The following is a 27,964-nucleotide window of genomic DNA, read 5'->3' as shown; positions in this document are numbered from 1 at the left end:
AAAAGACAGGAGTCGTATCTGAGAAAGAGCCTTTTATTCAGCGCTGTTTTTATTCCAATGTTTTCAAAGGAGAGAGCAAGGAGAAGATTGATTGAGAATCAGTTGAAGGTGACAGGGGAAGCAATGAGGATAAACATGTACAAGATTTTTTTGCTTTTTTTTTTTTTTCATTTTTACATTTTTTACAGCAACAAATGTTCAGAATGGGAAAGTGTGCTCAGTAAAAGCCTGGTTCTTACTGCTTGTACTTTCCGATGGTGAGCATTTGCCGCTACAGTACTATTGATCGGGGGGAAAAAAAGCACCGCGACCATACAGCTTTGACCATTTTTCTTGAAAGTAGTGTAGAGTTCTTACATCAGAAATCATCAGTTTAAAGAAAAAAAGCAAAGCAAACAATAAAACTCACTTATTTTTCCACTTTTGGCCCTGAATGCATATAATTTACAAATCTTATTCCGAACAAACCAACCTCCGAAACACAGTCAGTCATGTGATTTCACCTCCCATCCAACTCTTATGAAATACTGCTGTTGTCAAAGCATTTCATACATGATTGTTGCATTTATTTTGCAAGATTTCTTACTTTTCCACTCATCCAAATTGTTTGGCATGTACACTATTGCGCTGCTGTATAACCAAATTAACAAAATCTGGTTAAATCCTATTACCCAAGATAGTGACTTTAAGTCTTTTTTAAAGGAAAAAGAGAGAAAAGGTAAGGGAAAGTGGTGAGTTATCTAAGATCCGTCTACAATGGCAAAGGCAGAAAAATGCATTTAGCCTGCATTCATTTATTTCAAACACATTGTAAACCAACTATTTCAAGGAGAAGCTAGCAGTCGTCTCGCTTTGAATCTCTAAAATGGAGCCTCACAACTGAACAACACTCATCATGTTGAGAAAAATAAAACACCAGAACAGAAGCAAAGGACAAATAAAGATGAAGCAAAGCACAAAATGTTTTCTTTGCAGATCAGGAAGAGAAAAACGCTGCATTGTGGGAGACAAACGGCAGAAGTCCTATTTTAGCCAGCTCCTGAGCGTGGCTTTTTGCTCTGCTTCGTCCACTCGGGTGGTGAAAAGGGGGCTTTACCTGCAAACCCCGCGACACCAGCAGACTTCCAGCAGAACCATGAGGTAGATCACTGGTCAAACTGACCACAAGAGAAAAAAAAAAAACCCTCCTAAAAGACGTCCGTTGGGTGTAGAACTTGTAATTTTCGTAAAAGCATGTCTCTTTTTTTTCAGCTCATGTCTTGAAAAAAAAAAGCAAAGAGGGAAAATAAGGAATTACCTTGCTCTGAGTTTGTCACCGTTCCTTTTTTCTCAGTATTGCCTTGGGACTCTCATTGTCTTTATTGCTAACCAGAAGACTAGATAGCGAAACACTCAATGGAAATCTTATGATTCTACACACACATTTGATCAATCAGATATATAGAAATATGACACCTGATCAAGTTTGATGGAGAAATGTTGGAAAATGTTCAATGTGACGTAAGGAAGGCACCTTTATCCAATAATAAATTCATTAATTTCCTAATGAAATGGTCACCTGTGTCAGCCGTCAAGTGTAGCTGAACATTAATTGATTATTTTAAGCGATTCTGTGGCAACTTTGAAAAACCAAAATTAGGCTATTCTGAAATGTTAAACTTCAGTGCAAACAAGGTTTTTGCAAGGTTTTTCATATATCACAAATAAAGGAACTATAAAATCATAGAAACCTTGAAGAAGGGGGAAATATCTCAATCTCATGCATTTTAATATCACATCATACTAGGCGATGGGTGGGGGGATTGGGGATTTGGGATGGGAGTGGGGGTGGGGTGGTTTGGGGTGGGTGGGGGGTCCTCTGGCATTTGTTTGAGAATCCTTGAAAAAGAGAAAAAGAAGAGCGTGTGGTTTCTTTATCAAAATAAATCTTGTTTTTCTTTTTTCTGTAGTTAGCCAACCGCTTTGAGTCCATTTACACTGTCCGCATTTTCCACCACAAACATCGGGGCTGTGCAAAAAAAGTTCATGTATCTGGTCCAATCAGAGAAGGCGGTGACTGCTGTCGCTGTGATGTCATCAGCAACCTCCCACCTGCCCTCTGGCTCACAGAGCAGGAATCTGTAGCCTGAAAATAAAGACATGGGGAGCAAGAAGAATTGACTGATGATGATGAACAGCAACATTAGGATCTTTGTGAGGTTTAAGGGTCTTGATAACTACTGGATTGTTGATGTTAAAGGGATAGTTCAGATTTTTGAGGAGGCGTTGTATGAGTTAATTATCCATAATCACTGTATTACACAGTAGATGGGGTTCAGCACACCTCCAGTTTATAGAAGCAGCAAGAGTACATGCATTGGAAACTAAGCAGTAAACTGGTGTGGACAGGTTCAGCAGTAAAATGTATTTTATACCTAAAAAAAGGACCACGTGGAAATTATTTATTTAAGTTTAAATGTACACTATATTTAGACGACTTTCACATCTTAACTTCGCCTTTTCTGACAGAAAACTGCTATTATATAAGCCGACATTGTCCTCTCCAGAGCCACCAGACACCACTGGGGCAAAAACAGTAATTTTACCTCACAGAACACAGGAGTTGTTCAGTCCACCACTGCCTCTCTTGGTTAGTTAGTTTGTGTTATTATGAGAATTTGGTGTGTTAAAGGTTCAGTTGGGATTCACCAAAGTCACCCAATAATGCAAACAAACTAACAGGTCGAGGCTGCGGTCAACCAGCAACTCATGTGTGCTGTGAGGTAAAATTAATGTTTTTATCAAATAGATTTTTTAGGTGGGCCTTTTATAGGTGGCTAAAATACATTTTGTCCACAGCAGCACATTGCTTAGCTTCCTACAACAGGACTCCTGCTGCTACTCATAAGAGGGGTGTGCCAGCCAGCACCTACTGTAGGTAATACACTGACTACAGATATGAACCTCATACAACCACTTCAAATAATCCAAACTACCCCTTTAAATTCTCACTGTGCTCATCTGAAGTCCCTCTCCACTCCACAGTGTGTTTTGCTTAATTCATTTGGGTGTTTTAGCTTCATCGTGCAGACGGGTGCATGTACAGTTTTACATTTATGTTCTGAACAAGGAAATGCTGCAGGGGTTTATCAGTCTTGATAATTCACACAAGTGGAGTGGGAGGAGATATTTAGTCAACAGTGGACAACAACAAGATCTCCATCTTGGAGAGAATGTAGCTGGAAGAATGTTATTTGTTGTTTCTGTATCGCTGCCCAAAAGAATTGCTGACTACTGGAGATCTTGTGGTAACAAAGGCTCAAATCATTTTTGTATTTTGGAGTGCCCATCTGTGGCTCCATTTTGGACTAAAAATCATCTTTCGGTCTTTTTAACTAAAATACTTTCTTTTATCTCTTATGTACGATTAAACTAGAGGAACTTGAGTGGAGGAAGAAGGATAAATATAGACGTCTCTGACTAAGAAATGGCTGAAAAAAGGAACACCAAGTGTTGACAAAACTGCACATTGCTTTTTGGTACATTTTTCTACTAAAGCACCCTGTACAAAGGTTTTATAAATCATAACTCCTTACAAAACAACAGCACTGCATTTCTTCATATTAATGGATTATAGCTTATCTATAAAACCTTTGTAATTGATTCTTTAAACACTAATAAAGCGCTTACTTACAACATATAAACCCTTGGTGTCTCATCAGAAAGTGCCACCATAATTTCTATTATGTTGCAATAAAGTTGCTGAAATAAAAGACTTGCTGGCATTCATGTCAGGCAGCTGCCATTGAGAAACTTGAAGCGTACCTGTGATTACTTGCTGAGTTGACTGTAAGGAGACGAATTGTTGGAAGAATCCACTTGCTGCGGCGTGCCGTTTTCCTGAAAAGGAAAAACAGCGTCTCTCATTTAGAACATGATAATAACTGTCTTCACCGTGTTTGCACTGAGATAATTGATAGTTTTAAAGGATGAACACTTCAAAAACAACTCAAGGCCATATGAATAGGCTGTTGCTGTACTCTAAAACAGTTATTGTTTTAAGATATATTGCAGTTTAATGGACACCTGGGACAAGATGAATGTATGGAACGAGACAAAGACACAATACACTTACAGGTGCTGGCTGCAGGGGAGGATACTGAGGCATGTAAGCTCCCTGAACACCAGGGTTAGCTGAAATATACTGTAATATGAGAACAAAAATTCAGTTAAATCCAAATTATTCAATGGTATAATACCTTTTATCAAACCTGCCTTGCTATACATGCATCTTGTGCTACTCAACTTAAAAGACAACTGATCCAAAGTGCTTCCCAGCACAAAGAGAAAAAAAAAACATAAGAAAGGAGAAACAATAATAAAAAAAATAGAAGAAAACATGTTTACACCATGCATATAGAGATAGAAATTCCTTGAGAAGTTTCAGGATGTGTTTTAAATCGACTGTCACCATAGCATTTAGTCCTGGATCTCATATGGGGACATTAACAGGTGGCTGTGTTTATTTATCATGTCATGCACTGCACAGGTAAGTGCTCAGTGCACGTGGCATCGACTTATTAAGACGCTGCAAAAAAATAGTGTTGCGGTGGTTAAAAATTTTTCCAGACGTGAACGGAACTTCTTATACAAGACATTATATTGCAAACAAGAAACTTTGTCTTTTGTCCCAGGTTCTAAAAATAAAATCTGCAGGGAACAAAGGAGAAAAGTCTGCACACTGTTCAGGCTTCCTGAGAAAGACTGAAACACTGCCTTTAAAGAGAACGTCCTATAAGAGAATAAAAAATATTTAATTAAAATATTTATTTGAAGTTGACGCAGACTTTTTTCCTTTGTGCTCTCCAATTATAATTTTTGTCCTGCAGTTGAGGAGTCAAATCTGACACTTTTTTTTTAATAATCATCCATTCAGAAGAACTCTTCACAAATTTTTTTTTTTTAAACTAAAAACTGTAGACTTATAATGAGCAATAAAACACGAACGGTACGTCATATTCAGTCTAACCTAAAGGAGGTAATTATTATGATTATTGTTTTGATTCAAGACCCTGAATCACCAAACCCTAATTTCACAATAATGACCCTCTAACTTTACATTTTTCTTTATTTAGTAAACAGTTATTTCACGGTCAGCAATGAAATTTGTTTGAGATGTTTTTCTTTCTTTCTTTCTTACAATAAAGAGTTAACTCATGTAATCAGACTGAAACCGTTATTGTCTCCCATCAAAATATAAAAAAATATAATATTCTTATTTTATATTACACAAACTTTTGATAATCTAACATCAACAACTATCTATTCTATCTATTTACCATTTTTTAATAATGGTTATTCTTCATTCCTTACCAGTTCTGCTTTACGTGAAGCTATTTTTCACACAATATGTTTGTAAAATACTACATATCAACAGCCCCTCTTTCCCTCTACATTTGGGACAAGTTGTGCCTGGCAAAATAAAGATTTTGCCTCACTAATCCCTGTGATGTCCATGCGAAATGTCCCAAATTAAACCTCTTTCTGGTGTATAACCATTGTCATACTACAGATTGATAGTGATCAGTGCTGTGTGTGACGTAGGATTTCCCACAATTCCACTCACCGCTCCAGTGTTTCCCAGTGACAGCTGACCCATCTGCTGAGTAATCATGGCTGAGGGGTGCAGTGACATGGAGGGATCCACAGAGGGAGACATTACAGCAGCCTGTGATACAAGGCAGCTGTGTTATTACCACATATCATATGATTTTACTGATTAAATCAGCTAATTCTGATAAAACACCTGATTAAAACACAAAACATAGACCGTAATAACAGTGACGGGCAGTGTTGAGTATAAATATAGCATGAGTTACTGTTTAAAAACTGTCTATGTAAGGCAGACTGGAAAGATTAGCATGGGAAAATGATATTTTGAGGTTTGACAAAATGTAAAATCGTATATTAGCAGCATTAACTGTGTTATAATATGTAAACATTAAACACTCTATGCTCCTGGGTTATGTTGATGGTGAAAATATGTCAAAGGTGCGACGCTGGCAGCTCTAGTCTGTTTTCAGATGGGGTGTATTCCTTTAAACATGACGCCTTCAGGGAATAGACCATTTCCTAGTAAAAAGTGGGGGAGGGGGCAGATCAGCAGAGACACTTGTTCCACTGGAAACCATCTGTTGGAAGAGTCAAAGAGTCACAAGACTGTCTCTGCTTCAGGCATTTCCTGCTGGATCCAGAGAGAGGAGGAGGAGGGTGGGGTGGGGGGGTGGGGGGGTGCAGTGGCTGCCGAATGTCTTTTTACTTGTTCCATTTCTCTTTCATACACACTCCAACACACTATGTAAATACACAGCCTCTATGTCCCAGAACACGTCTTAGCTCTGTGCTTCTAACATTTGGGGAAGTTTTGTTGGTTTGATTGTGTCAGCAGAACAGGACGATTAAACTTGTGAGTTACTGTGAGCTCAGAGCTTTAGCTGCAGTGGCGCCACACACCCATTTCCTGTACACAGAATAGGAGCTGGTGTGTGACTGTATGAATAAAAAAAAAAAAAAAAAAGCAAAACGCTGTTGTTCTCTTACCGGGTGTTGCATGATATACGGCTGATGTGCCACCCAAGAATGACTCTGTACCTAATGGAGGGTCAGACAGGAAGGGGGAGGCAGAACAAGGGACAGATAGAGATAAAAGAGTTATTGACGTGACTTACTTGAAACTTTTATGTTACAAATTACAATTGCAACAAAAACCTTTGTTTTTAAATAGAAACAAGGATATTATCTGTCTAAATAATATATTTGGACTGCAACAATTCATATACTGCATCAAAGACGCTCTATAACAAAAGATGATACTGCACAAGCTGCTATACACCTGTCTCCCGAGCAGACACAATTGGGGCTCATGCTAAGGCTGTGACAATAACGGCTTCACTGCAATACCGTGGTCATGTGATGTCTACCGCAGTGTTGAGCTCAATACCATCATCACCTCAAACTTTTATTCAGCGCTGTCACACACAAGTCAGGAACACAGCCTATGATTGTTTTCAAGACAGAATGGATAAGAAATGGATAAACATTTTGTCCGGTCATGAGAAGCTTCAGCGTGACACAGTGTAACATGTACTGTACATTTACTGCCAGACTGACAATTCAATTGCTAAGTTTATGAGCAGCACAAGTCTGCTGCTCACGCTCCCTCACTTACACACTGCACACACATTACATACTACCTGATTCCTTTAAGGAGCTATGCTATGCTTATGACAGTATACTTCAATAAAGTCCAATAAAACATAATTATTAAACCGCAGTCCCGTAGGAATGTTACTTTGTCATCTTGGTCAGAAAAAATCTATACCATCACAACTCTCGCTCATACACAGGCTCAGTAAGACCTATGCAGCTGGTATGACATGTGACAGCAGGTATTATTAATACACAATTTATTAATATTCTGACTACATCTGTTGGAAAATAAAAAAGACAGATAACTCGTTCCTGTTACAAAGCTGGGGCATTTTAACACTAACACATTACAGATGGACAATAGTTTGTCCATGTCAAAACAATACAACACTCGTACAAAGGAAATGTTTGCATCTTAATTTGCCCTCATTTTTATCTGCTAGCTAAATGTGTTTAATATAGTTATAGAACATCTTTGAAAGAAATATCTGTGTTGCCCAATGTCAAATATTTTCTGAACATTCATTAAAATTGGCATTTTTTCAGACCGACAAATCAGGAGAAAATCAACTTTGTTCAAGACCTGGCCCTGTCTCAGCAACTCTAAACTCTAAATGGACAGGGCGGCGGTGAAACCCACGTGACACAGACACAGGAAATGACTGTCTCCTTTCTGAACCATCTCTGACCATATACATCCATCCGTTCTTGAATCCACTATTCCTGCTGAGGGACCTTGGTCAACCATGACAGCCCAAAAATATCCAAAGCCTTCAGCTTTTTAAGACAAATCTGGCTCCCCCTCTGTTGGCATGGGACTACAGAGCTTTTAAACTCCCCCAATGACCTCAGCCATTAAGATGACCTCAGCCATGAATCTTACGGTTCTGCCTCCTGTTCTGAGAACATGTCTCTCTGATTAGGTCAGCAATATGTCGCCTTACTGACCACCTGGGTCAATGCCATCAGCAATCTCTCCTGAACGTATTTGAGACTGGTAGAAGGTTGTCCTAGCTGGCAGAACCATCAGAGGGCTCTTGGACTGCCAGCCTTCAAACCAAATAGGTGTTTGTAGCCTCTTACACCCTTAAGGCAAAAGGTAGGTATCAGGTGCAATGTCCAGTGGGCCAAGGGCAGGGACTAGGGATGGATGTAGGTGTTGCGGACATTGGCAGCTGGAACATAATGTTAAGAGATACCAACTGGAGGTAGTCAGAACCAGAACTCTTCCATAAACATGACAAATGTGTGGTAAAACTATCACTTTCCCCAAGTGGAAGAGAGTGTAGCTTGGATGTGACCGAAAGACTGTCTGGCTGTTGTTGGGGCGTGTCTCTTCTTAACTTAGCTGGATCCTTGAGAAAATTTCACCTACTCCATAATCTTACCTATAGAACTCAGTGATCATATTGGCAATAAATAAGACATTTAGAGAGGAGAAGATGAGAGAGGAACTGCCTCCCCCAATTCACTGACAAGCTGAGCCTTTGTTACACATCAATAGTAGTTATGGATTGGTGCGAAAAACTTTGTTCAAAGGCAAGAAAGCTCACACAGTCAGCTGTCTTTGTACTAGAGCCTGTAAAGTGCCAGGCTGATGATCGACTTGGCAACTGACCCTTCCTATGTCCCGCCCCATTTTGTTCTTTGCTCCTGTACCAGCAAGCTTGGTACCTCAGTTAACCTTCTTATTTCCTGTTTCCTGCACTTAGCTATGTTTTATTCTTGTCTATGTTGAAAATAAACAAACAAACACTGAAGATCATTATGCAGGCTGTTGCTGTTGGGCCTGTAAAAGCTACATATATTATATAATCACATCTTATGTTTGCTAATTTTAGCAAAACACTTGCTAATTTGCTGGATAACAAGTGGTTTTCTTTTCAACATAGATGAGCATAGCACATAGTATATCTGAGTACAGGAAACAGGCAAGAAGAACGTGGTTGTGTCTAGAAGAGAAATCTACATTTCTGGAACTCTGGAACAAGATTTGTATGCCTTGTTTCTTCAAAGTACATGTTGTACAAACTAAATATGTTATATAATGCTGTAGTTAAAATCTGAGTGGGCTTAATAACAGAAACCACTTGGTTAGGATTGTGGAAAGACCACGGCTTGGGTTTAAATGCGAGATCTTTCGCAGGTCTGCAAAAACACTACAAATGGTTTGTGTTTATAGGGTAGCTAACTAGCTAGCTAATCTATATCAATCATTAGCTGGCTAGTTAAATCTAATAGCCAATTTAAGCAAAAAACAAACCAGTGAACTAGATAGCTAAATTATCCATTATCATGTTAGTTAGCTAGCGTTTTGCTAACATTATCTAATTTAAGATCTCTACAGGTCCCTCAGCAGGGCAGGTTGAATCCTCCAGGAGGGTTATTTCTCAGTTATGATCTGTTCACTGTACATTATCCTGCTTATACCATGGTTGCTTACAACAAACTAAATAATATGACACAAAATATTAATCCTGAAATGATTTTATGGATTCAAGAATAATTTTATTGCTCCTTTTATGATTAGAACTACGTCCATAGCAACGGTTTGTTCTTCATAGCAACAAACAGACTTTAGAATGTTGTAATTGACCAATCAGACAATCAGAGTATTTACAAGGCCATGTAAGGAGAAAGAAGGAAAGGAGAAAGTTGACCAAGGAACCAAGTTTGTTCAACTGTTATTGACGCACAGAAGAAAAAGGGGCGTGACATAGGAAGGGTCAATGGTTTCATCAAATGTAAACTTTCCATATGATGGGAATGTGTATCACACAGGCCTGAAAGACCCAAACATGTTGTGGGTTCATCTGAAGAACATCTGCCAGAGGGCTCCATTCAAAACCTCTCTTGTGCGTTGCATCCCTGTTACGCAAAGACCCTTTAGATTTGCGCAAATTGATTGCAGACAACAGATCCTATCAGTGGTGGGAAGTGTTTCTGGACAACTTAAAGTAATGAATCAAAACTTTCAAGTGAAATATTACAAAACAGTTAGCGAGAACCCAATCCAGAGTAAGTGTGACTCAGAGAATCTGCTGGAAAAAAGGATTTTTTTTTAACTACTTCACTTCTATGAAACACAACACTTGCTGTAATATCACATGATTTCTGGTCTACTGAGCTCTTCAAACAGTCAAAGAAAAAAAGTCAAATAATCATCCACTGCCACATGAAGGTGGCCCAGGGTAGCTTTAGCACCTATTCTTACATCTATAGCACCTGTACAACCCACACACATGCAAAAATACACCCTAACCCACATGTACATGTACATAACCTCAAATGCAACACAGAGAGAAAGAGAGATGATTTAAATTCAGCTCTGCAGTACCTGGTAAGCAGAGACTGGAGACATGTAGGGAGACATAGCAGGCTGCACAGTCATTATCCTGTTGGCCACTGGATACGGAGATGGGTAATACCTATAGGGAACAGACAGCTTTTCAAAATACAGCTCAACAGTTACGACCTGACTACGACCTGCTATAACCTGAGCGTAACTTACCCATTCTGTATAGCTGCTGAGGAGGGGTCATAGGTAAGTGTCATTGCACCCTAAAGTGAGGAAAAAGACAATAATGTGGAGTTACATATTTGTATGACACTATTGTGTTAGTATCAGTTATTATGGGTTTATACAGGAATAATTTTAGTGTTTAAAATATTACTTATTAATTTCTTTTGTTCTTTACAAATAATCATTAAAGAGAGAAAGAAATGACATATTATTTTGTACAGATGATCAAAAACTGAAATGATGAGTTCAAAAGTCTGGAACAGAAGATAAGATGGACTGTTTGAATAGTATTTAAACTGATTTCTTTGGTATCATATAGTAAATGTGTTTGCTAGTTATTTATGGATTCTGTTGTAAACTATGAGCCTGTTTACTCCTGGTGTTAACATGCGTCTTGGATGATGTGATCTCAAGTGAACAGCTCTAAGTAAAGGTGTGAATGCACCCAAGATGCATTGAGGATACATTGACGGACAACCTACTCAACTGACGTTACGTGATTTGATTAATTGTAATGTAAATAACATGTTTGAACTCTCTTACCAGCCAAGATAAGCAGTGGATGTTTGTGACCATATTATTCCCAGACTCCCTTAAAAAAATCATGCAGCTTTGAGAACTGTTGTGTGATGAGAAACTTTATATATTTTATGAAACACTGACAAATTCTTAATTATTTGGGCCTTCTTGTAAATTCGACAAATGTTATACATTTTTCTTTCTTTGTGTTAAAAACATTACGCCCGTTTGTCCCAGTGGGATGGCTACTACAGTTGGGCCGCTGGTTAAAAAACAAAAAAACTGCAAGTATGTGTATTTGCATGCAGAGTGAGAAAATGAAACCGCTACGACAAACTAAATGCAACACTTAAAGTTGATACTTTATTTGTAAAAGAAAAACTTTGTGTTGTTGAGAAGAGCAGAACGGAGAAATGCTCCGTGGTGCACTGGGATGCTCGCTTTTACTCTCTCTGACTCTGTCATTAATGTCTTTATTAGTCATCTGTGATGTGAAAGCATCAGATTTTCACATAGTCAGAAAGAGTAAAAATGCGCATCCTGCTCATAGTTTAGTTATAAAATCCCAAAATCCCAAATCACTCCTGTCGGGCTGCTGACAGTGCAGGAAAAACGTGACGTTCATGTAGGCTGGTAGAAGAGTTTTGTGTGGTGCTGAGCTTAAAAAAAAAGAGCAAATAGTCAAATCTATGCACTGAACAGCCAAATGGATAATTCAACTGACAAAATAGCTTCTAGTGTTTATTTGCATGTTTACTGCCTCGTCGGGTGATGCACCATAATGCCAGGTGTGAACCAATGAACCTAGAGCTGTCAACTTTTGATCAGATTACCCAAGACACATGTTAATACCAGGTCTGAGCAACCTATATGGAGTTACATGCATGACATTCATTCTCATCACATTAACAAGTACTACAGATGGGGCAAAAGGTCGCATGTAAGTTGACTGTTGGCAGTTGGCAGATACATACTAGTCTGAGATCTCCTGTCTGTCCGTTGGGAACAAATCCACTGTGAGCGTGTTTCTTCCTTTGACTGTCTGCAAACTTACACAGCAGCGGCTGAGAGGGAGCTGGGGGCAAAGCATTAAAAAAAAAAAAAAAAAAAGACGACATATTAACAGTCACTCAACAATCAATCATCGCCGCCTCCACAGTTTTCATTGGAAGGAAAGTGTACAGAAAGGTGAAATGATTCTTTCCTACCCAGAGCTCCAGAAGCTATCTTTATAAACTTCCCATTGAAGTGGGAGATGACGGCATTACACTGCTCTGTCGTGTCCATCCTGGCAGGAGGGAGAAGAAAAAAACAACAATGACTCACACAGAGACGATCTACAGTCAAATTTTCTGTCACACAAAGTGGTGTTGTGAGTTGTGACGCAAATGGGGAGAACTGTCGGCTCCCTACGTGCTAGAAGATAGAGAATTATTTTGAAGGTAATGCATGTTTCTGTTAATCATGTTTATACTGTTTGCTATTACAGATCTAGTTTAATGACAGCAGTATGAATACAGACATCCTGTACAGACCACAGCCGACTCCACCCAATAAGTTTAATGTCAAGCTTAAAATCGCGTGTGAACAAGGTGTTATTGTACTAAACTGCAATAAAACCCAACCTCTGGTGATTTATTGTGTTACAGAATGTTCTATCGAATTTGATTCAAATTTTCACAATATATTTTGTCAATAAGATATGAATTTTACTCATTTACTATCACTGGTTCGTGATCAAAGCTGCAGGCTTATTCTACAACTACAACTCAGCTGAGAATAAAAGAGCAGCGCTCCTTTGTGTCAGTCTCCGGTGACCGACCTGGCAAAGCCCACGCCTCGGCTGTTGCCGCTGTAGTCTCGGAGGATCCGCGTGGAGACGACCTGGCCGAAGGGCTGCAGCATGTTCTCCAGCTCCTTCTCATCCACGGAGAGCGGGAGGTTGGAAATGTACAGATTTGTGGGGTCCTGCTCCTGTTGCTGCTCACATGAAAGATAGGAAAGAAGAAGTATATTGAAGGTGTTTCAGAGTATCTTAAAACACTCTTAACTTTGTATATTAAAAGAAAATGGACAAAGCTGCAACTATTAGTTGATTAATTCATTAGTTGTCCACTATTAAACTAATTGTCAACTATTTTGATAATCGATTCATTGTTTGGAGTCATTTTTAAAGACAATATGTCCAAATACTCGGTTTCTCAAATGTGAATACTTTCTTTACTCTTCTATGACAGTAAACTGAAAACTTTCGGGTTGTGGACAAAACGAGACATTTGAGGACCCACATCTTTGTCTTTGGAAAACAATGAGCAAAAATTTTTGAATATAAATCATTAGTTGCAGCCTTTCGTCTGGTAAACTAATATTAGCCTTTGGTCTTTGCAGCTAATGTTAGCGCTTTAAATTAATCCTGAGACAAGATGTCCCTCTAGTGAAAGCATTTTTTCAAGAGATAATGAATTTGTGGCTGTCAGATTAACTGGTTTCACTGAAACCAGAGTGGTGTTGACAGTGTTAACAGTGGTGTTGTAATGTGATCATCATCACATATAGTATATAGGTCTTTATTTTATTGTATTTTAAATTGTACTCCTTCTAATAATCCCCGTTTTTACTAAATGTATCTTTAACTAAGACAATATAACCTATCAATGTCTTTACCATGAAAACTTCACATTATTAAACTTACATGAACTGTTTGAATTTTACATTATAATGTTATATGTGGTTGGTTTTGACATTGGCTGTCATGAGACTGTTCTCAGTGTGTCATTAATATTTTCTTTGACCTCAAATACAGTCATAAAATGTGGACTTGTCATAAAGATGTCATTAAGTTTTATTACACTGTCCTTTCTTTTATAACAGCGTCATGAATAATCTCCTTGACCTCAAACAAAGTGGTACCACTTGGATTTGTCATAAAGATGCCATTAAATATTATAAAGCCAGTTTTAAATAAAGTTTTACTGAAGCGTGTCCGGATGTGCATGAATCAGGATTTAAGACTCAGCTGAAGTATGTTTAAGGGTCAGAAGAAGACATTTGGTTAAACAAACATTAATAAGCTCTTCTGCACACGCACACACACACACGCATGCACACACACACACCCATGCACACACACACACACACACACACACACACACACACACACACTGAAACACACTTCATCAGCACTGTGCAGCAGTAGCTCAGCGCTGCTCCAGTCTTCCCTAGAAACAGCAGGAGAGCAGCGTAGCCTAGCTACCACAACACACAAACTGTGTTCTGCCGTGTTTGTTCCAAACACAGCAGCTACATGCAGGTCTCAGGAGAACAACCCCTTCATCAATGAACTCTCACCCACGAATTTAAGCACAGCAACACGACCGGGCTGAGAAAGAGAAAGGACTGACAGAAATGTAATGATCCAGGCTATTTCTGCTGCCCACTACGACACAAATCACAGATGTGATGCAGAACTACTCTGTTTGTCATCTAAACATATTTATGAAACTGAAAAACTGGCGTGTTTTACTTTAAATTAGTCACAGAGGATGAAGAATGGCTCGTTGCAGAAGTGCTGTTGCTATAGAGCTCTGGTGCAGATATGCCTACATCAGTATGCATGAATGATAATCAGTGACATACTAATAACACTGGTAACAATCTGTATGATCTACACAGTCTAACCTCAGCAGGATGGTGTGTTCGTGTGTGTGTGTGTGTGTGTGTGTGTGTGTGGGCCGGTGGTCCTGTGTGTTAACGTGTCACACTGACTGACAGGTTATTTGGCAGAAAGAGAAGTGACATCTGGTTTCTACAGTGAAAGTAAATGGGGTCACGGGAAGAACAGCTTGTCAGCTGAGGTCATGTGACCAGTCTAATGTCATTCTCCAACACACACCGCACAAATGCACGCAGCCCACAGAGATGTTCACAAGCAAGTCAAATATGCACACATACACACACACACACACACACACACACACACACTCTCACACATACGCCTGCACCAAACTCACCTTGGCCATCTGGGCCTGTATGCCGCTGGTTTTCAGAGCATGTACTGCCTTTAAAGCAGCCGCGGGGCTGTCAAAGTCCACAAAGCCGTAACCTGTAGTCAGTAGAACAGCATTTACATGAATCAGTCATTCACTTTAAGAAAGATCCCCTATTGTACATTTTGTACTATCACTATTATTGAAGGGATGGATCACATAGTATTTTAACATTTATTTATTATTGTGTAAGATATATTTTATATTATACACAGTATTTTAAATATTACATTATACACATTATATCTTACACACCATACACAATTTTGTTGTCTAAAATATATATATTTTTTTCAATTGCTAACATGCATTGGTGAAAACTGAAGCTAGTTTTGCAAAAATCTTCATACAGTATGCATTACTTGACCAAACAGTTGATCCCAACTCAAAATTCACACAAATCAATGAACACATAACACACTGACTTAAAAAACAAATAGCATTACATAATGAACAGGTTTTATCTTTTAAGTTTGAATGATTTTTCACATAACTCACTATTTCATCATAGCATAAAAATAGCACCTTTTCCTTTATTGTCTATACTAAAGTATATGTGACAAGAATGAATGAGAAATGCAGAAATTTGTTTCAGTATCCTAAATATAGTTGCATATTGTAATTTACTCCTGAAAAATAAAATGTTGTAACAAAAACAAATTTGTGCAGTGATTACAAAAACAACAATAAATAATGCACGAAATTTGCCATAGTTTTGATTTGAGTATGATTTTAACAGTTTTGCGAACTGTGTGTTAATATGACAAATGTGGTGCAAATAAATAGTGTAGTAGTAGTAGTGTAGTGATTGAGAAAACAGTTCATGTTTTTTGGAAAATGTTGTCAATCATGAATGTATTTCATGTAAAATCAATGAAAAATGATTCATAGTTTGGTCCATATGGACCTCTGACTCAATGACTGCATGAAGAGTTTTGAAAATGTGACTTCAGTTTTGACAGACGCATGTTGCATGTTGATGCAAATCGAAACAACTACAAAACAGTTCTGTCAAATTTACAGGAATGGTTCAACACATTGGGAAATCTGCTGATTCACTTTCTTCCCAAGAGTTTGATGAGAAGTTTGAAACCACTCTCATATCTGTAGCTGCTGGCTTATCTTAGCATAAAGACTTGAAAAAAGGGAATCAGCTACCCTGGCTTTGTCCAAATGTTACAAAACTCTGCTTATCACAAATTAACATGTTATATCTAAACCTGTTAAAATGCAAAGTGTAGAAATGACTTGTGGTTTTCGAGGAGACTATTTCTTCGCTGGGTGCAGTGATTTCCTGTAGGCTTGAACTCAAAATGTCACACTGCTCCGTTAAGGACCAAGCCAGCCTCAATGTCTAACCAAATTCATAATACACATACTGTGAGCATGCCTCTCCCCCATTTTCCAAAGCATACCATGCATGGTGTTTTGGATTTTTAATGTGTTCTACCATCACCCAGTCACTCACTGGCTTCCATTCATTTCCATCTGTTTGCTGAAACTCTAAACCTGCTTGTGTTAGGTAATCCATCATAATCTGCTTTTGTTTTGGTCAAATTTATCATTGCATCATAACGCAGGGCAGACTGTGCAAATCAATCTGCACTTTCAGCTGCGATGTCATATAGAACAACATAACAAGTTTGACAAAAATAAAGGCAGACAAATGCACTGTTCATGTTCACAGTGATGGATTACCCAACCTAAGCAAGTCTCAAGTCACTGCAAATTGATTTTCATACACTTTGGAAATGAATGAAACCAGGAGCTGCCTGGAAGGTATGGAAATTCATTCAAAAATCTAAAACAGCATGATATGTTTTCATATCTTACAAGCACACAGTTATACAGTGTAAGCATGCTGCAAAATACGCGTAAGGTTTGAGACACCTTGATTAATGCTGACTATTGCCAGTATTAAAACTGAAAAACATTTATTCACAAAGATGAATACAAAACATATTGTTGTGGAGCTTCCTCTCATGTTGCCTTTGAATACTAGGCTGTTTCTGTTGCAGTGTTACCCTGTACAACCTGAAAAGCAGTGGATTATTATTATTTTTTTTGGCTCAACATCATGGTTACGCTTGGTTAAAAATACAGACTCAAATCTTGTATAATGCATACAGAGTCTGTGCAACACTGAAGCACTAGGTGGGGAGATCCCCCGATTGCACTTGGGTATAAGTATGCATGACATATGACACAACGTGCAAAAAACTGGTGTGATACTTCTGCAAACATAATCTGAAAACGAAATGCTCCAACTGAACTATTTATCAAGTGATATGTTGCAGTGCTGGAAGAGGATTTAAGTTATAATGTCTCATCATGCAGCCCTTATAAATGATGACTGATAAGTTAATAACCTTACTGACCTTTACATTTGTTGGTTGTCTTGTCCAGGATTGCCTTTGCTGACTGAATCTTGCCATACCTGCAAGGAACACATCAACATGTAGATGAATGTCAAATAACTGGTGATAGTATTTTATCAAAATGTCTCCTATTTACCTTGGATTTGTGTATACTTGCATGTATTATAAATGAGTGATCTTAATGTGTGTGTGTCTTATGAGTGTGACTGAATCATTATACTTGTGTAAAACATGGGTGTTTATGGGATGCATTGTTGCACGCAACACACACAGACCCATCTGTCGTAAATGGACACCTTTCTGTTGGTAAGCATTATCACTGTTTTTGTGGGCGGAGCTTAGACAGAGGCAAAATAACTCCTTAGTTGACACTAGCCAGCAAGTTTTGTTAGCTCGTTTTTAGTAACAGTGGCTGAAGATGTGCAGTCATGACTCTCCCGGACTGCGAGTGTTAATTGAAAAGGTTAACATGAATCAATAGGGCCAGACTGCCCGACCCGTACGCACTACAATTGCCATAGGGTTGGGCAACTGGGCAGATGTGCAAACAACTACCTGAGTTCAACAATGGTTGCCTTTTTTGGGGCGATATTTGTCTTTTTATTTTGCTAATTTCAGGGTCTGCAGAGTGACGACTGCTGCTGTTGGCTGGAGGACGGTGCACTGAGCCAGAGGACATGTGAGAGTAAACCAGGCCATAGAACCAGAGTGTTTTCACATTAACGCAGTGATTGAAGGGTTTATTTCAACTAAACCAGAGCTGGGGATTGTTATAATAGTGGAAGGACTGAGCAAGATGGTTTTTCTGTCTGTTGAGTTTAAATGAAATGTGTTTTTACAAAAGTTACCTAAAGTTGTCTTCAGTTTTTTTATGTTTTGTTTTTTTGACTGGCAGCGGGAGCTTAACCTGACACGCCAGATGGTTTGATGCACAGAACTGTCTGGGAAGTTGTCCCTAGAAGCTGTTTGGGAAAGGGCAGGCACTTTAAAAAAAAAAACACTTGGCAGGTGATTGGATGAACCATCTGTCTGCTGAAGCCGGTCAAGAGAAGAGCGAAAACATTTTTTCCATTGAGAAAAGGCTTCAGTGCCTTTCTTTGCTCTTCTTACAATGAGGAAATTACTCACCAGTTCTGATATAACTGATGCCATCACAGTATCTATGTTGACCTTAAACCGATAACTTGAAACCGGGCAAGATGGATTCTTGCGTGACCTTGTGAATTCAGCTGCCTCGCGAGATCAGTGCGAGCTGGTATGAGATAAAACTATACTTTGAGCCATTAATATTTCAAATCAGGCACCCACCAACACAAAAAAGATGACATTTTAGCTTGATTATGTGTAATAATAGCCCTTTAATTTTATATGTGTAAACAAACAATCAAGCAAGACTTTTCATTATGTCAGTCAAATTTCTGTGTATCCATTTCTAGATGAATTTGCACAGAGTTCATTGATTCATCCTGAAATCTAGTGAGCTCATAAATAAAATACAACACAATTATATAACAACAATTCATGAAAATATTAAAAACTGGTCATATTGACGGAGATAGCTGGTGATTTCAGAGGCACATACTCTATCATACATCACTACGCTCTCCTACGTTTCCAAACACTATTAATCCAATGTCAACATTTTGGGCTTTGCTTTATCTTTGACTTTATACTCAAGTTGAACTGTGACACAAACTGCGAGCTGCTATCTGAGCGTGCACACACACCATACAGACTGAATGCCTAGCTTACATCACCATTCAGACCTTGTTGCTATGAAAAGCGCTTTCATTTCTGCTTTGTGCTGGCAAACACCATTGGGAACATGAACAAAACACAAGCAAACAGGACACAAACAGCTGCTGCTGCTGCTGGTTACATGGGTGAATGCCTCACTCCATATGCTTGTGATTCAGAGGGAAAGAGAGGAGACAAAACTCCACTAATTATGGCACATCCACCGCACTAACCACTCAGACTGAAGCCTATAGTATCACGTATCAAACATGTGCGCTGGGCTGCTTTACATGACTCGTTCTTTTTAGAAAACAATCATTTTTACAGTCCGCTTCACATACCACAGTTGAGCTAAGACTTTTCCATGTGCGTGTCTGTTTATAGAGGTAACATGGTTGGAGCATTTTATGCGTCAGCGTACACTATGGTTAAACCAGCGTGTTTGTTTTTGCACTAGAACGGCAGACAGTATTTCTTTGTCAAACTTCAATTAAAATTCTTCAACTACAGCCATTTAAATGCAATATATTTACTTTTATTTATAACTGTAGTGCATTTTCCCAAAAGTCTCTTCTTATCCACTTATCAGAACCAAATTTAAAACTTCTGCACTACAACTATGTTGAAACTCAAAATAGGCTATTGTTAATGGTTGTTTTTAGCCTTTGAAGCTCATAAACAAGTAACTTGAAATTTTGGGGAATCAGTTTTTTTTCTTGCTAAGGGTCAGAAGAGAATTAATAACATTTTTATAAATAAATCTAAAAATATATATAAATAAAAATGTTATAAATACTAAATATGAAGCTATGGCCTGAAGCTGGTTAGCTTAGCTTAGCACAAAGACTGGAAACAGGGGGAAACAGTTAGCAGCCATTTAAATGTAAAATATTTCCTTTTATTAATACATCTTCCCAAAAGTATCTTCTTATTAAGGAGGAAACCTATCAGAAGCAACTTAAAAACTTTTCTGAGACACTAAAACCCTATTGAAACACAGGATAATGAGATTTTTAGCATTGGCAGTAAACAAATAACTCAACATTTTGGGAAATGTCCCCTTTTGTCTTCTTTTTGGTGTATGTTGTTATCTTTGGGCTGAGCCATGCGAGCTGTGTCCCTCTGTTTCCAGTCAGTTCAATTCGATTCAACAAGCTTTATTGGCATAAATGTCACATAAACAATATTATCAAAGCATCAAGGAAAAACATGAGTTTTGCGCGTGTGTGTGCTTATAAAGGATGGATGATTGAAGATTAGCTGGGACGATCGAAATTGTGTAAGTGTGTGTGAGTGTGTGTGTGTGTGTGTGTGTGTGTGTGTGTGTGTGTGTAAGTTAAGTTAACCATCTCCTGGTTGTAACTGCATATCTATCGTACAGACATGAGAGTGGCACCAATCCTCTTATTTAACTCTTGTCAAGAAAGTGAATAAGTGTATTTCCCAAAATCTCAAAATATAACATTTAACATGAAAACACTTTGGCATTCACTGAATTTTGCTCCTGTCAAGAGTTAAGATTAGTGGTCGCTGATTTGGGTTTTTCAGTGGTTGATACTGATAATGATAATGAGGTTAAAACAAAGAACTCGTGTATACTTCCTACATTCAATGCACATTACAGCTGATAGATGTTTTAGTCAGTTACATGCTGTTTTACAGGGATTTTTATTAATTAATGAAACAGAACAATGCATTGGGTTGTAGTGTGAATTTCGGAACGTGAGTTAAGGGAGAATGTATTTAAGGGAGAGTGGGTCACAGTATGTAGAAGGGATGTCATTAGACTGCATTAATCTATACATTATAATGTTTAAGGCTAGCTAGTACAATTTTAGATTAGATTTGCTGTTTTAGGATGGGATAAATGTGCTAACATTTGGAAAAGACGATGGTGACAGAGGAACTTGAGGCAAACATTTATATCACGATCCATGCGAGTTATAATGCAGGACTGCAAACTAACTTTTTCACCTCCATCCCAAAACTCACAAAGTTGTCACTCACAAAGTCATTGTTCCACAGCAGCCTCACTGATGAGGCTGCCTGCACATGTATGTCTGCAGACATTTTTTGTTTATTGGCCTCGGGGGCGCAGGCAGCAGGCGAGGCCACAAAATTCCAGATAATCTGCCCAATTAATCAGTTTATCACTGGTTAAGGTTTAAATGATCGAATCATTTCTTGTTCATAACTGTTTTTTCAAATATATTCATTCTTATAACAAGTACGCAGTTGTGCAAATGAACAAATATTCTTCAATCACACGTTTACCGAACCTGATTAAAAATAAATTAAAGATAATCTCCTGATTTGCTTGATTTTTTTTGTTTTTTATGCCTTTATTTGATAGAACGGCCCAATCATGAACATGAAGAGGGGAAGAGGGTGACTGATTGCCTTATTATTATTCTTCTTCTGTGAATAATATTCAATAAAAGCCTTTGATATTACCAAAGGGGTAATGAAAGACCAGTGACTAAAAGACTACATGTGGTCTTTAAATAAAGGCACAAAAAATCTGTCATTCATGTGCATTCACAAGGTTAGTTAGTTATGCAATAATGTGGTCTAAATTAAATTGTTAGAAATAGAAATAAAATATACACCTTGCTATTCTTAAAGTGGACATTTCTGCAGACTGACCCATATATTTGTTGCTATGGTCAGGGAGAGACCTTCATCAAATCAGACTGAAATCACGTTGGTATGTGATATCTAAAGCCCACTACTATTGGTTATTAAAGCAAACAAGCCTATCAGTGACAAAATACCGGTGTGCATATTTATTGCTTATGTTCATACTGTACATATGTGTGTACTCACTGGTGACAGAGTTTGACCAGGTCCAGGTCTGTAGTAGCAGGGGGCAGCCCGCGGATGTACAGGTTGGTTTTGCTGAGCTGCTCCAGGCCTGTGCTGCTGCTGTTGCTGCTGCTGCTGGGACTGGACGGAGTCATGGGGTAGGACTGCACACAGGAAACCCACTGTTAGTAACTTTATGGGAGCCAGATGATCTAATTTAATCCCAGGTCAACAGAGATCACAAGAACGTCTCAACTGTGTGGAACGAAAACGCTGAAAATAAACACAACCGCACAATCTGCCCTTATTATTTCGTGTACATTAAAAGTTGCTGTACTCCTATTAAGATGTTAATTATCAGTGATCCACATATAGGTCAACACAGCTTAGGTTTTTCTCTGGTTGTCAGAATTTTTCTAGCATGCCTCCCTTCAGAGGCTGAAAAAAATTCACACCCCAGAATCACATTAGCATTCATTAGCAATGATATGGGAAGCAACTAATAATAAAAAAACAAAAACAGTGGAATAAAGGTCAGCATGAAAGCATCAACAAGCAACTCTTGTTTGTTTATTTTCCCATCATAAATCATATTCATTCAGCTTAGTTTTGCTCCATATTTTCTTATTATTTTGCTGTGTCCCGGACACATTACCAACCCAAATCTATGGTATTTGACAACCTGGGAGTGAGACTCAACAACAGCAACTAACAAATCTCACACATTGTACCTTTAAGTAAAGGATTTGAATACTTCTTCCACCACTGTCAGGGTCTCAGTGGCCGGTAGGTTTGACCTTTGAGCTCCTTTTGGTTGTAAAAAGGGTGATTCTGTCCACCAGTGCACCGCAGAATACATTAAAACGCACCTCTTCTTGTGTGTGGGCTTTTATGAATCACCAAAGTGATTAAATCTGTGTTCAGGTCTCATATCCTGCCGTAGTGTTTATCAGAAACGTACAGTTTTCTTCATAGTTGTGAGCCAAACCACGTAGCGCTGGCCTGCAAAGCATTTCCTTCCCCTTACTCATTCATTAAAATAGCTCCGAGCCACCCCAAACCCTCTCCAGATCAGATCAAAGACACAAAAGCATGGCAGAATCACACCATCTGTCCATAATAACCAAAGGACAATCCACTCCAACAGCCATGCCAACAAGAATCACTGAAATATTCCTCCACTGTCATGTGACGCTTAAATGTTCATAGCAGCTATTTTTCTCTTACAGATGAGGAATTGATCGCTGTGGCAGGAGAACATCTGTTAGGCCTGTTAGGTCTTCAAGTAGAGGCTTTACATTTTTTTTGGTGTGCAATTACGGCGCTAACTTAGTTAGAGACCATCAAGGGTTCACATCAGGCCTCCGAGACTGTACGCCCACTCCATTAGAGGGCACATTTCACAGAGGCATCATCATCATCACACCTTATAGCAGACTCAACCTGTGTTACGCCCACGCCAGGAACTCATTCACTGCTTCCCTAAGGGGGATTCATATGTGGTTGCTTTCACATTCCTGTCCTCAAAGTAATACTCAGCACCGTTCCTCTGATGAATAAATATCACAGTTTGAATCTGAAAGGGGGACATTTGGGGTCTTATAAGGCTTAGAGCTGGCCTATTTATCAATATCTTACTGATACTGTGACATGAGACTCTATCGTCTTTTGGATTTTGGATGTCATTATATCGTGATGTGGCATATGTGTTGTCTTTTTCTGGTTTTAAATTACTGTAAAGTGATGTACTTCTATGAACTCACCAGTAGGGCTGGGCAATATAAATAATATCTCAATGCTTTTAGGCTATTCCACAATATTAGGGATGTACCAATACATCAAATATCGAAATAAAAAATGTCTAAATGTCGTCCCAGACTGTGGCAATATATACAGTGATATTAAATGGTTAATTATGTTATTTTATTATACTTATTTTATTTCATAAAATGACTACTGCATTGCATTCGATTTGCAAATCTACATACATAATTCAAACATTCAAAAGACAATTCATGCAGTTTTTTTGCACATGCTTAGGTCATGGCTCATTATTTTTATTTTATTTAAGAAGGAAGGCAGAAGTCTACAGGAAAAACACATTTTATATGCCCAAAATGACGTACACATCAGATTTATTGCTTGATAAAGGATTTTTTTTCAAGTCATAATTTTTATTTGTTTTTTAGCATTGTGATAAATATCATATCGTGAACTTTTTGTTGTAACATTATCGTACTGCGAGATTTTGGTATCATTACAACCCGACACAATACTCAATGTATATCTCCATATACACCTTTTTTTTCAAAAAATAACATACCATGAATTCTCAGATGATCTCAAAAGATCTGAGACTGGGTGATAAGGACAAAATCATTGTAATATTTTAGACCAAATACCTTGATATAGATTTTTATTAGTATCACAGCAATATTGTAAGGATAAATATTGGTGCTTTCACAAAATATTAATCATCAGTGACGTGGATACGATGACTAAGTTTAGTTATTTTTTTATTTGCACTCAATACTAACTACTTATACACATTCCACTATTGAAATTGTTTTAAAACAACAGTAACAGCGGGGCGGCTCAGTTGGAAAGCTCACCAGCGACATCTGTTGGATAAAATGTGAATGCACTGTAGAGAGGTGAAGCCCCTCCCCTTCCAGTGGTCTCCATGGCACCTTACTTTGGAAAGGTTGTTACTTTGGTGTGGTTGTCAATGGAGAGAGGCAGTTTTTTTTGCGTGTGAAATTGCTCAGTGAACTACATCTCTCATCTTGCACAATATAAGTCACCAACAACAACATCGCTGTCCCCTGTAACGTAATCTTGCCTGAGGTGTTTTATCCAGCAACTCCTGGTCCAGGCAGGAAGCCAAAGAACGTGCAAAACCTGTTACTCGTGTGACTACATCCTGGTACTAAAACACACAGCGACATCATACCTTCAGTAGCTAACGTCATGTATCACTTATGCCAACACTGGGTGTGTAGTATTTCTAATTATGTGTCTTCACAGTCTGACAATTTTAAAACAAACTTCAAATTTCTTCACTTGTAAAATTATCTTTTGAACTGACAAACATCATATGTGTGATTCCTGGCACAATCCAAACAGAGGAATCACCACTGAGTACCGTAACACCAGAAACATTGGCATAATGGTTGGATATATGTTGGATATTAATTACAAATTGCACAGTACTTCTTGCTGTTTTTCCTTTAGTAAATCAGGCGTAAGGTGCTATTATAATAAACCAATCCTTTGTTTTTGCACTCTCTGGCTGACACTCCATAAAAAACATCATGTAAATCAGTTCTAAGGCACTTTTAAATCACAGAGGGCTCAATAGCCGATGACTGTCAGGCATTGTGATCCATCGGACCAACCCTAATGGGCCCTATTCAAACTGTGTTTTGATTTTTCTAAATTCTCGATTCAGCAATTTCAGTCGTGATTATGTTATCATGCCAGGCCCTCACCAAAAAGGGCACTTGGCCACTGGGCCTAACAAATTTGCTGGGGGAAACCCTGTATTATCATCATTAAATTAAAATAAAAATCTCACTGTTACAATATTTCACAAAAGCACCCATAGTCATTCCTACAATATTGTCCTAATATTAAGGTACTTGGTATTGAGCCTGTCAACCAATATTATTGGCCTGTTATTGGCCTATCACAGCTATACTGCTGTATATCAGTATCAGCATATGTTGTTTGATATATGCCTATATTAATTTTTTTTAATAACAGAACATAATGCAGATTGTTTTTATTTGTTAGCTTTATAGGCAAAAAAAATTCCATATTCTCTACATTGTATCTGTCAGAATACTGGCTTATGTATTTTTGACCAGTATTGTTCGGGCCCTAGTATTTGGTAAAAAAAAAAAAAATAATAAAATACTGTGATATGTGATTTTGTCCATATTGCTCAGCCCTATCTGTTAGATGGTTTAATCTACAGCAATGCACAATATTCTATAAGATCATCATGTTTGCATTATTTGATTTTAGAAACCATGTGCATACCACAGCATAGTCTAAAAATATGGAGACATTATTTATAAGCCATATAGCCCAGCCCTAATAAGGCTGCAGGCTCCAATCTGAACCCCCAATCCAACTTCATCCTCTCACATTCCCTTCATCATCATCATCATCATCATCATCATCATCATCATCACCATCTCCATCACCATCATCATCGTCAGAGGTTATAACAACAGCTGCCTCACCTTCTCTTCCCATCTTCCATCTAAATCAGAAAGTGTGATGGGAAAGCAAAAGGGGGCTCGGCCTGCAATTACCTTTTTGTTCACCTGAGAGGTCAAAATGAAGGATGAAGGCAGCACAGTTCACTTCAGCACACTGACATACATTACATTACTCCTACTCCCTCCATCTCTCTCTTTCTGCGTGTGTGTGGATTCACCCCGAATGCATTAATCTATAAAATGGACTACAATTACCGCCATGCATATTGACCAGAGTGGGCAAACAAGGTTATATGGACATAATAATTAAAGTCTCGGTGGTAGTAGAGCAGCAGCTGGTTTTATCTCCCCATGTAGCCTATCAGAGGATCAGCTTCCTGTTTGATACTGACTGAGAGTAAGAGGATCTATTTTTTAATAGAATCTAATTCTTTTTGCATTAAAATTAAGAGATATAAACGCATATATTCCACACGAGAGACGGAAAGGGCTTTCCAATGTCATTTGTGGCTTCAAATTCTGCCTCAGGTGTGAGCATAAAAAAAAAAAAAAGTAGGCAGAAATAATAATAATGTGTTTTTGGCCTTACCTGCTTACGATTGGCTGTCTTCAGCGGGTTGCCTGTGTTTGCAAAGATCATCCTGGAGGTTACTGGTGTATTTTATTTCCCCACAAATAAAAATATCGCAGCGATGGAGCCACTAGAGACGGAATCCAAGCGGTGTGAGGAGCCTATAAAACAGCCGACAGACGGTTTAAAACATCCGCATACTGATTAAGAGTAATAAACCCTCGCTCCTGCATAGGTACACTGACACATCTATACAGTCAGACCGCTACAGCACACCAGGCGATGGATGGACCAACCCTCCGGTCCGGTTCATTGATCTACGACGTCCTGCAGCAGACCGCTCGGCAGTCCCACCTACTACAGACCAAACCATCTCCGCCTCTGCAGGGTGTTTGACATCAAATGAGCTGCGCGGTGGCCTCACAAAAACTCGCACCGGCGGTTTGTTTTTTGCGACAAAGGCACGTCGAGACGCCCGAGGTCTGCGGCGCAATTTATAATGGGACACAAAGCGCGTTTGGGTTTGATTTGCAGGCGCACAATCGGTTGGGCTGCACACTCGTCGCCTTTCATGTTGTTGTCGTCCGCACATACCAAGCATTCTTCACCCCCACCTCCACCAACCACACACACACACACACACACACACACCCTCTTCCTCTTCCTACCCTTCCCCCCATCCAACACACTACATGTCAGAGAATCAGGATGCAATGAAATATAAGCAGTGAGCTGCTGGCCTGAGCTGGAGGTCACAGGAGAGAGTGGATTCACAAGCAAGAACACAGAATTAATATCTGAAATATATTAAAACATTTTCTGCTGTCTTTAATATTGGACTAATGTTTTCTAAAATACAGCCTGTATCCTATGCTAATGGTTCTCAAACGCTTTCACATCAAGGACTTTTAAACTGACACAAATCAGGCCCCAGTCTTGTGAGATTTTTGCTGTTAGATGTTTTATTA

At 38.6% G+C, this 27,964-nt stretch overlaps 1 protein-coding gene across 1 annotated transcript; it reads right to left on the bottom strand.

The window, feature by feature from the left end:
• Positions 1 to 19: 19 nt before the first annotated feature.
• On the bottom strand, positions 20 to 27,584 carry rbms1a (RNA binding motif, single stranded interacting protein 1a). Its single transcript, XM_084714674.1, has 14 exons — positions 27,015 to 27,584; positions 22,218 to 22,360; positions 17,655 to 17,713; positions 15,241 to 15,332; positions 13,053 to 13,210; positions 12,439 to 12,518; positions 12,205 to 12,305; positions 10,700 to 10,749; positions 10,526 to 10,616; positions 6,580 to 6,630; positions 5,606 to 5,707; positions 4,115 to 4,183; positions 3,805 to 3,879; positions 20 to 2,125 (listed from the first exon to the last, which is right to left on the bottom strand). Exons 1-13 carry the CDS (start codon positions 27,063 to 27,065, stop codon positions 3,811 to 3,813), a joined length of 1,116 nt encoding a protein of 371 aa, XP_084570800.1. The 5' UTR covers positions 27,066 to 27,584; the 3' UTR covers positions 20 to 2,125; positions 3,805 to 3,810.
• Positions 27,585 to 27,964: the final 380 nt, after the last annotated feature.

This window comes from Lutjanus erythropterus, chromosome 1 (genome assembly GCF_056507025.1).
Source record: "Lutjanus erythropterus isolate fLutEry1 chromosome 1, fLutEry1.hap2, whole genome shotgun sequence".
Taxonomy (NCBI): Eukaryota; Metazoa; Chordata; class Actinopteri; order Lutjaniformes; family Lutjanidae; genus Lutjanus; species Lutjanus erythropterus.
This window is presented reverse-complemented; position numbering and strand designations above follow the sequence as displayed.